The sequence below is a fragment of the Ceratotherium simum genome, chromosome 23 (assembly GCF_057802395.1).
Source record: "Ceratotherium simum simum isolate JZ-2026a chromosome 23, ASM5780239v1, whole genome shotgun sequence".
Classification (NCBI taxonomy): Eukaryota; Metazoa; Chordata; class Mammalia; order Perissodactyla; family Rhinocerotidae; genus Ceratotherium; species Ceratotherium simum.
In genome coordinates, this window is record NC_141922.1 from 21,620,686 (window position 1) to 21,635,535 (window position 14,850).

A 14,850-nucleotide genomic window follows, 5' to 3' on the forward strand; every position below is an offset into this window, starting at 1 on the left:
CCATACCTAATTCATTAACAAGCTCTTTTCCTAAATCTCCAGTTTTCTCCCTCTCCACCACCACCATAACGTTCTTGCTGCAAGGTATCACTATCATTTGTCTGGATTACTGCCATAGTCTCCAAACTGGTCTACTGTATCCATTCTTGACTCCCTCCAATTCATATCCACACTGTACAGAGCTTAATGCCTCAAAATCTGATTAAAATTCCACCTGCTTAAGCCCTTTTAAGGCTTTCTATTGCTCTTAGGATAAAGACAATACCACCTAACATGACCAATGAGGCCTCACATGAACTGGCTTTACAAACCAACCTCTCCAGCCTCATTTCACTCCATGCCCACCTTTGCTCTCCCTGCACAAGTCAAACTGGCTGTCTTTTCATCTCATGGAAGTGCCGTGCCTCCACCCTACACAGAACCTTTGCATATCCTGTGCTGTCTAGAATCTTTTCCTCCTCTCTTATCTAGTTACTCCTACCTACCCTTCACATCACAGCTCAACTGATACTCTGCAGTCTTCCATGACCTTCCTGACTAGATCAATCCTGAATTATATGTTTTCATAGCACCATTTACCTCTACGCTTACCACAGTTGCCATTTTCCATTTATTTCTGTGTCTATTTGATTATATGGAGGGCAGGGGACTATGTTTGGTTCAGATCCCCATATAGTACTAGTGCCCAGAACAGTGCTTGGTAAACAGTAGGAACTAATGAATATTTGTGCAATGAATGAGTATTCTTAGAGGGCAGAGATTGTTCTGGTGTAGGGGCATATGCTTAGAATCCATTGGGAGTAAATGTAATGCATAGAAGTTTACAATATAAATTGAAGTCATTGAAAGATGTGACAGTGTTGATTTTAGCTTTCCATTGTGTAATAACTAATAGCACAAGTCCTGTTTGCATTTGAATAGCATATGCTATGTCTCCACTGGGGAACCCCCTGGGACCGTAGATTACCCATAAAACTTTGCTTCTGTGGTTTAGAATCTTAAGTGATGTCTTCTTTATACACATCTGCAGTCCTAGATTGTGAGAGCAATTGAGCCAGCTTGTTTCTCTATTAGCCGTCATAAATTTTTGCTCAATTTAGATTGGTAAATCCTTTTTGTAAAGAGTGTTGTCCAGTTTTTGTTCTGAACTTTCTATAGCCTGCAACCATAGCAGAATTTAAAAACAAGACTTAGCTCAAAGAGTTTTAAAATAGAATAGGAAGCATAGATGTGGGTGCTGTTCTCTTACTTTCATAGTGTATGTGCTGTAGTTACTAGTAAGTGATACTACCAAAAATCAGATGGTCAGGAATTGTCTAACATCAAAGCCTTAGAGGCATTCTGGGAATAGTGTTAAGTTAAGGCACCGTTATGCAGTTAATTCTGCATAATGAGAAACTGGATATAGATCAAGTTTGAATCAGTTTGTGAAAATTTCATAATTACTGCAGAAGGCAAGAATGACAACCCTCAATTACATATCTTTCGAATCTCACTGTTAACCTCAAGCCCTCTTACCTTAATCAGAGCTTGGGAACAAGGATTCGCAGAACCATTTCATGAAAAGATAGACTGTGCATTTGTATAAATGCAACTACTGTATTGCAATTAAGCAATACACACACTGCTGCTTTGTACCACCAGCAAAGTAAATAAAATACTGTTCTGCTGCTTACAGTTTGGAGATGATTCCCATGGAGGAACAGCCATGGTTTGTCACCAAGAGATCTAAACTTTAATGTCCAATTAATAGTGAGTGCTATTAATAATATATTAAAATTACATTATGAATTAGACCAAGCAATTTCAACTTTCAGGGCACAAACAAAGTAACTCAGAGCAATTTATTCTAATGCTCTGTTTCTCTAAACATGGTCCTTATATTACTTGCATCAGAATAGCCATTGTTCCAGGTCTTGTCTGGCCCCTAAACTCCCCTTTCTTCTCCTCACCCCCTACACCTAATGAATCAGAACCTTCGGGAATAAGCCATAAGCATCAACACTTCAAAGAAGCCCCTGGGGAGATTCTTATTCCCGAGAAAGCTTGAGAACCACAGAATGATTTCTAGGGCCTGAGACTGCCAAAAGATCTGTTTATAGTTGTGGGTTTTCTTCTGCCAGGGGGCAGTGTTCTCTGAAATATGGCTGGATTAATAAACCACGCTGGGAGTTCATTTTAGTATTTCTCATATACTTTCTTGTTTACTGACCCAACCACAAGGGACCTCATACCAAAATCTTAAACACCGGAGCAGGTGAATTTTCTTAGTTTGGTTTTGTTATAGAAAGTTTTGGACTATATTCCAGTCATTTTAGTTGAGTTTCTAGACCTGCATTATGCATTTTCAGGCTTTTTGGTTTTCTCATTATTAGATAATGAGAGGTAATTATATTTGGTAGTTGATTTGATGCCTGAACTAGAGAATTTGGTCATCCTCCTGACAGTTAATTTATAGTGATGTCTTGTAGTAAAACTGTGTTTAACTATGGTTAGATGGTGTCTGTATATGTATGTGTGTGCATGTGTGCACTTGTGTGTATGCGTGTGTTAATGAGTTCCGTATGCACAATGACCTGGTAGAAGATAAAGTTCTTTGGCAGAACGGTTAACAGAAATAGTGGCAGAGCTCAACCCTCTTAGATAATTGCTAACAAGTGCTGTACAGAAGCCAATTATAGATCAACTTGGCTATTACACTTAAGCCTTTTTCCCCCTGCACAGCTAGCCTGCATGTCAAAAAAATTAATGGATGATGTTCAGCTCCTGAGTCTAATTTTTTTTTCAAGGGGAGCCTTCATTGTCCTCTAGCTGGGTTTCTACAATCAAATGTCAGACAGAATCTAAAGTTGTTGGACTCTGTTAAGGGCTGGGGAGGTTGGAGAGAAGGGGAGGCTGGTTTTTCAGAACACTTGGAACATTGTGGCATTACAAATGCAATCACAGGATTGCCTTGATACTTTCCTTTTTGGTTTATAGTTTTCCTCTGCAAAAGCAAGTCTGCATCTTGAAATTTAACATAAATAGTAGAAAAATCTTACGTGGAGTTAACATCTTTTATAAGCCTTGCTAAATATCCAACTCCAAATCATTTCAGTATGGCACACAGACTAAAGCAAGAGACTTCTATAGAAAAATTCACAAGCCTGCCATCTCTGCAAGAGTGCAAAATTAAAAGGATTTTAGAAAGGCAACTTAAAGTTTGGCAGTGCGTTTTCTTTTTCTCAACTAGCTGTTACTAAATTCTAGAATATATAATGAAACCCAGGCCTACTGTACAATCCACCATAAACAAGATCTTGCTTTTGTGCTATCATGTTTTATTTGAGCAGAGCCACTGCTCCGTTGTAATTTGTTGCGTAAGTGCCGTATTTGTTTATGTACACACATATGTTCTGTGCAAGAGTGATGGTCCCTGGGCCTGGAGAGGGAAAAACCAAAGACAAGCCTTCTTCCCTCATTTGAATCCTAAGAGCGCACAATGTCTGAATAACTTTCAGGTTTAGAGACCTGGATTTCTTTGAGAAGTCTCCTGGTTGCCAGATAGCTTAGCAAAGAGACTTTAACACTCACAGTAGCCTCAAAGGACACTGTTTGGTGGCTAGATGATAATTTAACCAGGAAATCACTAGGGAAATAATTCTTTAAAGCTAAATTCTTGTGGCTGTTGAGATTTCCTTCCTAAATTCAATCACTAATAAAGCTTCCCCATCCACCGCCCTCCCTCCCCCCAAAAAACCAAGCTGACAGTTTTTTCGGGAAGAAGAGGCAGACACTGAAGTTATTTTGTCCCTCCTCAGAGGGCAGGACTTTATGCTGCTTAGCTGGCATTTCCAGTATTTTGATAAAACTTACTTCTCTAAACTCTAACAACACACGGGGAAAAATAATGCTATCTCTTGTGTTAGTTACAATCTTGAGAGAGTTCGTCGTGAGAAATATTTGAGGAGTTGGGAGTTGCTGAGAACGTGGCAGTAGGGACAGGGTCGTTTAAACTGCCAGAAAAATAAATAAATGGGAAAGACAGGGAAAGTTATTAGGTTTATAAATTATAAAACTTTCCTTTTTTAAAAAAATAAAGTCGTGAGGTTGACTACATTGAATGACTACATTGTAAACCTTAAAAGCTTAAAGCTGGTGGAAACCCTTTTACGGCTGTTTCTTTTTTATCGGATAAAATGCATTTGGTTTCTTTTTTACAAACCATGTTTTTGTGAGGGAAGGAAAATGAACATGCACTGTTATTGGCCACAGCAACATAAGAAACCCTCATGTTACTGTAGGAAACCACATGAAAGTGTCTGTGTGTTAGGGGAGGGACCGATACGGGGGTGGGGAGAAGGAGGGTGATGTTTCTAGCCTCTTAGGCTCAGAGCTGCGATTTGTGAACAAACCGTGATGAAATCAAGCTTTGGACAAATCAGAGGAGCCTATCAACCTCCCAGGTGGGATTACTTGTAGTTAATAGACTGAACTCAGAGCCCCAAAAAGCAGTGCATTCAGTGTAGGCAAAAAAAGAACACACTGCAAAAGGCTTTCCAAGAACCTCTGCCATGGCTAGGAGAAGCTCGTTCCAGTCGTATCAGGTAGGAGAAGGATGGACTGACAGAGGAAAGACTTGATCCCCAGAATCAGCTCCTGATTTTGAATTTTTCTTTTTGTTTTTAAAAGTAAGAAAGCATTTTATGGTACATTTTGGAAGTTGTAGGATTGGTTGGTGATGTTGAAGTCATTTGAATTGGCTTCATGTAATTTGTTTTAGTCTTGTGTGGATGTGTTTGACAACTTAATCTCTTTCTTCCCTTAGATAATATCCCTGTTCACTTTTGCCATTGGAGTCAATATCTGCTTAGGATTCACAGCAAATCGAATTAAGAGGGCAGAAGGATGGGATGAAGGCCCTCCCACAGGTAAGTGTAGCAACTATTTGCATTTTCAATCCTTTTAAAATATTATACACTAGGTAATCAGTTTAAGCTCATTAAGAAATTCATCTTTGAGATAATCTTGCAGTATAACTAATTTAGTCCTAGATTTGTCTGGAGTAAAGCCAGCTCTGTGTATAATTCAGGTGAGAGAATGTAGTTTTTTTTTTTTTATCTTTTATTTATTTATTTTTTTGTGAGGAGATCAGCCCTGTGCTAACATCCGCCAATCCTCCTCTTTTTTTGCTGAGGAAGACGGCCCTGGGCTAACATCTGTGCCCATCTTCCTCCACTTTATATGGGATGCCGCCACAACATGGCTTGCCAAGCAGTGCGTCGGTGCGCACCTGGGATCCGAACCAGCGAACCCCGGGCCGCCGCAGCGGAACACGCGCACTTAACCGCTTGCGCCACCGGGCCGGCCCCTAGAGAATGTAGTTTTAATTAGAGAACATTTATGATTGCTTCATGGTAACCGACTTTTTAAATCTTTGTACTCTGAAATTTACAAATATTAAGATAAAAATTAAAACTCTTGTTAGTAGAGAAGGCTAAAATAGAAGTGGTGAGAACAGGTGCTGGTTTAATATTGGAGATACATGAATTTGATTTATTGTCATGTGATAGAGAATGTAGTATATGTCTCCAGAAAGTTCTGACCTAGGAAAAAAGAGGAATATAAGTAAAAAAGACAGTGAACTGTCTTTATGAAACTTGAGAAATTTAGGACTATGAGGTTAAGATTTACCTAAAATAGGAAAAACATAAAAGAGAAGAGGGCCTTAAAAAAGCTTACAGGATTGACTTGCACTCATTGTTTTTTCTTTTGGCATAAGGAAAGGTAAGTTTTAATAATGTACCTTGACTTAACTAATAGAACCGAAGTGAAAGAGTTTCTTTCTACAATACACTGCACCATAAGCAGTGTGGGAATTCTTATAAAGGAGCTCCTTGTGCAGATGGAGGGGGCTTAACTGACCAGGTCTTAAGTAATGAGTTGGTTAATTTCCTGGAAATTGGAGCTGCTGATGGTTTTATAAATAAAAATTACATATTAAGTAATAGGTATTCTAGGGGGCAATATTTTCTTGACTTTCCCTGACATCTCAGCATGTTTGTCTGCCTTCCTGTGAATTTTGCATTTCTCTGTATTTCTTGACCTGACTCCTCTAAAAGATTATCACCTGTCTCTGGTTAGCCAGCATAAGATTTTATTAACCACATTATGATACATATATTGATGGAATACCAAATTTTCCTTACATCAAGTAAGCTACTTTTGAGTCACACCAGAAGGTTGAAAGAAATATATTGGAAGTAGTTTAGTGAGTCAAAGTGGGGTGTGGTTGGGGTGAAAAGTGAGAAAATAGATCATAGAAATTGAACCCCCAGGGAGCCAAATGGACAAAATGAGTTGTCTTCTGTTGGGGAGGGAGAGGAGAGATCACTGGGCTGGAGAATCCTGTTTTTATTGGTAACAAATGCTCTCTTCAAAGACCTCTTTTTCTTGTTCCAGACAAGTATAACTCTCATTAACAATGACTGTAACTGCTCAGACTGGAAAGGGATCAAATCCTTCATATGGTCCTGTGGGCAAGCTAGCAACTGGAGAGCCCAATGGAGGTTCTTTCCAATGCACCCTAAAAGGAGCTTTTTTCTCTTTCGTATTAATATATCACTTCAGCTAAAACTGATATTAAAAGCTGTTCCTTAATGAATGTGTAAAATCAAGTCACTCATTATTTTCAAAGTTGACTTTTTTGGAAAACAGTCATGAAAGTCCTGGACTGGTAGCCTGGATCTATGTAACTTGCTGTGCGGTCTTGGGCAAGTCACTTGTGAAGTCTGTTTCCTTAGCTGGACAAGGAGGATCAAGCCTAGATGATTTCTAATTTTCCTTCTGAATTGAAAAAAAGCTCAAGATTCTATCCATTCTGTTTCATTGTCTCTTGAATTTGTGTGCTCTCTACTGGAGAACTTGAAAAGTATAGACCAGATTTATTAATTCTTGAATGTATTCTATGTGTAATAAATTATTTCCATACATTATAAGAAACAGCTATAAGAACTAACAAATCAATGCTACTTCTAGAAAAATAATATAATCTATATTATAATCTATAAATCTATATAATCTTAAATAGACTACAAAATATTTGCTTCTTGAATTATTTAATTAAATCATCGATTATTTTAGGCCTTTATGGTGTCTTCTAAAATAATTTATTAGTGAAAATTCTACTTATATGAAGCTTAGTCGTGGGATACAATGCCATTTAACTCTGAGTTTTAGGATTTTAGTATGCCTGAACACTTTTTATTTTTAATTTTTCTATTGATGTAGCTTACCGGCTGTTTAGGCACTGCGGTTGATTTCTACTGAATAAAGACTAGAGATGTACTTTGGAAACTGGGTGAAAGCATAGTGCAGAGAGTTTAAGCATTTTTATCTTTTTAAATGTTAGATGTGCCTAGAAAGGGCCCCCCTCAAATAACACTTGTAGTTGGTGATTCTGTCAACAAAGCCTTCACATCAAAAAACATTGGGCGAACTTTATATATGTATTAGAACAAGATAGCAGGAGGAATGGCAGCCATGCCTATTTTCAACACTGCTTTCACGTTCCAACAAAGTCCTGAGAAGCTCAGTGTTTCGAGATTGTTTCACCCAACAGAAAGAACACAAAGTGTGTTAATCTATGGCCAGCTTCAGACTGACCAGAGCAAGGTCTCCCATTCAAAAGCAGTTTTTTGTTTAGTACATGTGGTTCCTCAGAGTCCTCAACAATAGCTGAGAACATGCTACACACATGCAGACCCTTGCTGCTGTGCTATGGACTGGAGTGTTAGTTTCAAGGCTGTGGCAGTGGCAACAAACTGTTAACTAGCACACTTGTTAGCTGGTTTTATTGTTAGGACCTAGTGATCTATTGGAAATGATGATGGAATGGAATTTCTTCTACCAGATCATAAAATATCTATCAATTTATTAGAAGATGGGAAACGAGCAAAGCTAATTATAATTCTGTTGGGTATATATAATAGGCAGTCAGGTAAATGAGATGGCTGGAATAAATCTTCAGAGAAAATGCAAATAATAAGTGCAATTCAGTTTGGCATCTTGTCCCATACCTCTGATATAGTCAGCTTGCTTTACCTTTAAGACTGCAAGAGAATTTGGGTGTATGCAGGTATGTGTGCACTCATGTACGTGTGCATATGTGTGTGTTTGTGGTGTGATGGTGGAGTCTATTTTACTAAAGTTTATGATACATACTCTTTCATTCTCCAGGTGGAAATGGGATATCCCCTGAAATATAAGCCACTTAATACTTGAAAGACAAAAGGAAATTTGTGAGCTTGTGAATAACTGGCTGATAGAGGCTTGAAATCGCAATCCAATCCATCATCATTTTTAATGGCTTGAAAGTTTTAAAGTATGTGAATGTGAATGAAATTCATGGGTAAATGTGAAATGAAGAGTGTCTCAATCAACTTTGTGAGTAAAGCTTTTCTTTGTGAATCATAGAGAAAACAGACGATAGTAATAGGAGCGGGAAGGTTCATGTTCATTTGATAACTTTAGGAATCTCATTCTACAATTTAAATGATGGGATGGTAGTGTGTAGAAAACTGCAGAGCTGACAGATATATCAGCCATTAATCTGTGAGGACAACTATCTCACGAGGAATATGAGACTCATCAGACTTTATGTTAGATCTAATGTAGAAATCAGGGGGAGTTTAAGTTGGAATGAAATCATCTGAATTAGAATCTAAGGAAGGCACAGATTTTTCAGTTCTTTGTTAAATGGAGCTTTGGCGTAGTAATTTTTCAGTTGTCTTGAAACTATACAGAATCTTCTATCTTGTTTACATAACCAGAAATCTCAGTCTTCAATGTAGTTCAACATAGATTCTTGAATCAACAAATCTTCCAAGATCATTTCTTAAAAAGAGCATCCAAAATTTGGAGCCTATGTACGAAGTTTGAAAAATCTTTTGTTGATGAAAACAGTACTGAATTTATAGTCAGATGATCTAAAATTTTAGCCAGGCCTTTGCTAGCTCCTATGGCCTAGAGTTCTGATTTTTCAGCCAGGAAAATGGGGATAATGTTGCCTCTTTCTCTGAAAAAGTTTTTGAAAACAAAATGCCATATTAAGGCTGATGAAAATATAAGGCGTTAAGTATATGGTGATACATTTAAATTATCTTCTATTATGTTTGAAGGCCAGTATCTAAGTTCTTATCTTATCGAGTTGACAATGCCTGTGATTTAAAATGACAGCATTTCATGTTTGGCAGCAGATTTGCAAATTATTCAGACTCAGACTACGGAATACCGTCATATATGCTATTTGAGTAGTTTAGAAGTTGAATTAAAGTTTTTATTTATTTTTTATTTTATTTATTTATTTTTTTGTCTCTATGTGTTTGTTTATTGTTGTTATTATCTACTACTTAATGAAGGAAATCATACGGTATTTGACCTTCTCCCTCTGACTTATTTCACTTTGCATAATACCCTCAATGTCCATCCATGTTGTCACAAATGGCTGGATTTCATCGTTTCTTATGGCTGAGTAGTATTCCATTGTGTGTATATACCACATCTTCTTTATCCATTCGTCCCTTGATGGGCACTTAGGTTGCTTCCAAGTCTTGGCTATTGTGAATAATGCTGCAATGAACACAGGGGTGCGTGTATCTTTACGCATTGGTGTTTTCAAGTTCTTTGGATAAATACCCAGCAGTGGAATAGCTGGATCATATGGTAGTTCTATCCTTGATTTTTTGAGGAATCTCCATACTGTTTTCCATAGTGGCTGCGCCAGTTTGCACTCCCACCAGCAGTGTATGAGAGTTCTCTTCTCTCCACATCCTCTCCAACGTATGTTGTTTCCTATCTTGTTAATTATAGCCATTCTGACGGGCGTGAGGTGATATCTCATTGTAGTTTTGATTTGCATTTCCCTGATAGTTAATGATTTTGAACATCTTTTCATGTGTCTGTTGGCCATCTGTATATCTTCTTTGGAGAAATGTCTGTTCAGGTCTTTTGCCCATTTTTTAATTGGGTTGGTAGTTTTTTTGTTGTTGAGATGCATGAATTCTTTATATATTTTGGAGATGAACCCCTTATCAGATGTATGGTTTGCAAATATCTTCTCCCAGTTGTTAGGTTGTCGTTTCGTTTTGTTGATGGTCTCCTTTGCTGTGCAGAACCTTTTTAGTTTGATGTAGTCCCATTTGTTTATTTTTTCTATTGTTTCTCTTGCCCAGTCAGACATGGTGCTTGAAAATATGTTGCTAAGAAGGATGTCAAAGAGCGTACTGCCTATGTTTTCTTCTAGAAGTTTCATAGTTTCAGGTCTTACATTCAAGTCTTTAATCCATTTGGAGTTAATTTTTGTGCATGGTGTAAGGTAAGGGTCTACTTTCATTTTTTTGCATGTGGCTATCCAGTTTTCCCAACACCATTTGTTGAAGAGACTTTCTTTTCCCCATTGTATGTTCTTGCCTCCTTTGTCAAAGATTAGCTGTCCATAGATGTGTGGGTTTATTTCTGGGCTTTCGATTCTATTCCATTGATCTGTGTGTCTGTTTTTGTGCCAGTACCATGCTGTTTTGGTTACTATAGCTTTGTAGTATATTTTGAAATCAGGGAGTGTGATATCTCCATGATTTGTTCTTTTTTCTCAAGATTCCTTTAGCTATTCAGGGTCTTTTGTTGTTCCATGAATTAAAGTTTTTAATTTTTTAAATTTAAGTTTATAGAAATCTGTTTTGTTGTAGTTTATGACATCTTTCTACATGTATTTATAAATGCATTGAAAGTACAGGTGTTGGAAAACTTCCCAGGTGAACCTATTTATTAAAAAAATTGTCTATGAAATCTGGCCCAGCAGCTGTGAAGAAGAGAGAAGAGTGATGCCATAATAATGGGTATTTATAGAAAATGATGTATTTAGGAGGCAGAGATACTGACATGCAGACCTGTATGTGAGTGCTGCTTACTAAGGGACGAGGTAATAGATCAAGAAACAATGGCAGGGGCCAGCCCCGTGGCTTAGCAGTTAAGTGCGTGCGCTCCACTACTGGCGGCCCGGGTTCGGATCCTGGGTGCGCACCGACGCACCGCTTCTCCGGCCATGCTGAGACAGCGTCCCACATACAGCAACTAGAAGGATGTGCAACTATGACATACAACTATCTGCTGCTTTGGGGAAAAAATGGAGGAGGATTGGCAATAGATGTTAGCTCATAGCTGGTCTTCCTCAGCAAAAAGAGGAGGATTGGCATGGATGTTAGCTCAGGGCAGATCTTCCTCGAAAAAAATAACAAAAAGAAAAAGAAAAAATGGAAACTTCAATACAAGAAAGTATGACCAGAAAGAATGAATTATATACTCTAGAAGAGGCATAAGACAGTATTATATTCTAGAGTTGGGTGGCATCTTGAATGTCGTGCCTCCTTTTCCTGCAATTTATACTTCAGACAGAGCAGGCAGACACAGGAGAACCAGTTCTGTTTCAATGCTCTTGGAAAGGAGGCGGCATAACCACAGTCTGTAACCCATTTCAAGGCTTGACTCCCTCTTTCAGGAAGCGCTTGGGCTGAGAACCATGGAGAATGTGAGGATCAGATAGGGTGCTGTATCTCAAACTCTGAACAAAAGACCAGACAAAACTTAGAAGAATCTTCCAGCTTTAGGCTGAGCTAAATGTTTTCAAACTTAAATATTACCTCCCTCATTGGCCATCATCCAAATCTGAAAATTTCTGTTTTGCAGAGAGATTTAGAGGGAAATATGATTGGCAGTCCAGGATGAAGTAATGTTTAGGTCACAACTCTTGTCATGAATTAGGTTCTTTCCAATAGTCTAATTAAATTATCAGTAGTTTCCCCCTATATAAATGGCACCAGAATTCTACACTACTTCTGTATATGTATGGTAAGATGGAATGTTTTAAAAATAAGGTTTTACTTAGCTAAGTAAAAATAATTTTACTTATTTCTATCAGAATTATGAATTTGAGTGAAATAAACCATGTTTTACATTGGTATTTTTTTAAATCATGAAATTATGCTTTTGTGAAAAATAAGGAATGTATAGCATTGTTTTTATGTATATCATTTATGTACATATACACATATTTTAAAATTTGAAGTCCCTATTTAAAAAAACGATGTCTTTGTAGACTTGTAACATTTATTTTTTAAGGTTCTGGAACCGACTTGTATCTTTGAAGTAAAATAATGTTATTTAAATTTGTAATTAAAAAGGTAGCAGAAGAATTTGAATCTCATAAAAGTATTGGCAAATGGCTCATATGAAATTCTACACCTCCATCATACCTATCACACATTTCTGACTTGATCCTTTTGAGCTTTTTAAAAAAGTTTTTGTCTTCCTTGTTAATTCCAAGCTTTTATGGAAGTCTCAATAATGATCTGAGATGAAAATTATGGGATACCCCAAGGTCATTTATCCTTCAGTTTTCATCATACTTTTCAATAAATTATAGAACCGAAGTGTGTACATTGATGTTCTCTTGATTTAGGTCAGGTAAAGGAAGGCTTTACAGATTTTAGAATTCGCACTTATAGTAAGTCAGGGAATCTTTGCATATTTGACCATGACCACTGACTGAATCAGGCGCTAGAGCTTGTTATGAAGGAAGATGGCGGCGGTGGGATAGGCCCTGGAAGTGCAAAGTGAATATTATACTACTCTATTATTTTTTTATTAAGAAAGGTGCAGCAGTTGACATTCTTGGGATTATTGGATTCAAAGAAGTATATGACTCAGTTCACCTTCCTGTTTCTCCTCCTGCCGTTGTCAGCTGATTCCACGTCAGCCAAGAATGAATTTTGGCATATGTGTCTTGAATCCACACAGGCCTAGGAATTTACTGTTAGTTGAAAGCTGTTGGTAACCCAATCTTGAGTACAATACTTTTTATGAGATACATCTTTGCATTATGAGCGCCAGTGCACCTCTTTCTTAACCAAGCTATCTTCAGTTTAAGGATTGGCAAGGAAGATTATAATTGATAGGGTCAAGCTATTGAGTGAGATTCAATTATTTTTAAAAACAAAGTGAGGGATAAACTTAGAGAGTAATTAATGTTGTAAGAAAATAGTAAAAATCACGTTGATAAAATGGATGAAGAAAGGTTTAAAACGGCTGAAAATTCATACAGGTATTTTGAAAATAAAGAGAGAAATAGGGAAGAGATTATGATGTGGGGAAAGCAGAGGTCGTGAATGGAGGAAAATTTCAAATGCGTGCTGGGACACCACGAAGAAGAGGAAACAGGACAAGCAAACAACTGTAAACAATGTGCCTTTGGATGTCTTTTCATTATCTCAGCTATAAGCACAGCAAAGCATATTTACATATGCAGCTCACGGGAACTAATGCTACTCATAATTTATTAGATGGCTGTTGGAATGATTCTGTCTAAGCAGTACCCTTAAAAAAGGAATAATTCAATTATAAGCATTTTCCTTATCTTTATTTTTACCATAGGACTTTCTCTATTTTTCTTTTTTTCACTTCTCAATCCCTCCACCCCCCACAGTTCCTTATGGTCCAGCGGGCACTGTTGACAGGTTGGCAAAAGTCAATAGAAAAATGTGGTTTGTGAACCGGAGGTAAGACACTGCATTGGAAACCTTATTTCCTAAACTGAACTGGTGCGATTGGTATGTATTTCAACAGCCCAGAATCAACCATGCAAAAGTGTTTCACATCTCATGGTCTAGTGAATCTGTTTGCTTTAGTTGAACTGATCTGTTGCCATAAAGGTTAGGATTGGGTGACTCGGACTTTGAAGCAAACAAAGCACTAAGGGATGAACAGGATGTTCAGATAAATGGCTTTGGTGAACCTAGAAATGTCACTTAACATCTGTTCTCCTCCTGTGTCTTGATTTTTCTTGATTTTAAAAGTAATATGTACTCATTATAAAAAAATGAAAAATTCATAAACATGTAAATAAAGAAATAAAATTACAAATAGCATGTCATAGATAACATTTGTTAGGATATTTTTATATATGTTATATAATGTATATTTTATACGCATATATACACATGCATATATACATATATTTGAGAGAGAGAGAAGTAAGGAAACGAACAAAAAGACATTTGTAAAATGTCTTAGAAATTTCAAACTACGGAAAGGTAAAATGTCTCTTTGCCTCTCTCTTTCTCAGTCATTTTCCCCAAATGTAATTCCTATAAAGAGTTTCTTGTAGGACAAAAAATAGGTTATTCACACCTGCACTTTTGAAAAGTTATGCACACCTATATCTTTTCTCAATCTCTCTGCCCCTACCCTCTCTCTCTCTCTCACCTCTAGCTCTGGCTCTGTTTTTGTTTTTATCTTTTTCTCTATCCTCATCGCTCTTTTTATCTCTATTTTTAACACAAAATATAATATGTACTACTTAATACTATAACACTGTTCTGTACTTTGCTCTTTAAAAAACTTGTTTATATATTTTGTTGATCTTTCCTTATTAGCCTACAAGATCTACTCATTCTTTTTAAGGCCCGGGTAATATTCCACTTCTGGATAGAGTGATTCTTTTTTGATGAGGAAAACAACTTTGGTTGACTTCAGGGTCCCTCCCTCTCCTTACAAAAGATTGCAGTGAATAGGACATTTTTTGTACGTATGTCTTTTTTTTGTGTGTGTGTGAGGAAGATCAGCCCTGAGATAACATCCATGCCTATCCTCCTCTTTTTTTGCTGAGGAAGACTGGCCCTGGGCTGACATCCGTGCCCATCTTCTTCCACTTTATATGGGACGCCGCCACAGCATGGCCTGACAAGCGGTGCGTCGGTGCGTGCCCGGGATCTGAACCCGGGCCGCGAGCAGCGGAGCGCGAGCACTTAACCGCTATGC

At 37.5% G+C, this 14,850-nt stretch overlaps 1 protein-coding gene across 9 annotated transcripts in view; it reads left to right on the top strand.

Moving 5' to 3' along the window:
- The window catches only part of ENPP2 (ectonucleotide pyrophosphatase/phosphodiesterase 2), a 107,779-nt gene that overhangs the window by 26,554 nt on the left and 66,375 nt on the right, over positions 1-14,850 (top strand). For 6 of the 9 annotated variants that reach the window (XM_087447518.1, XM_087447514.1, XM_087447512.1 and 3 more), the window contains exon 2: positions 4,808-4,910. In XM_087447518.1, coding sequence (XP_087303644.1) covers positions 4,808-4,910 — 103 coding nt within the window. Of the gene's footprint in view, positions 1-4,520; positions 4,587-4,807; positions 4,911-14,850 lie in introns of those variants that run through there. The other 3 variants (XM_004431114.3, XM_004431115.3, XM_087447519.1) reach the window with 1 other exon arrangement.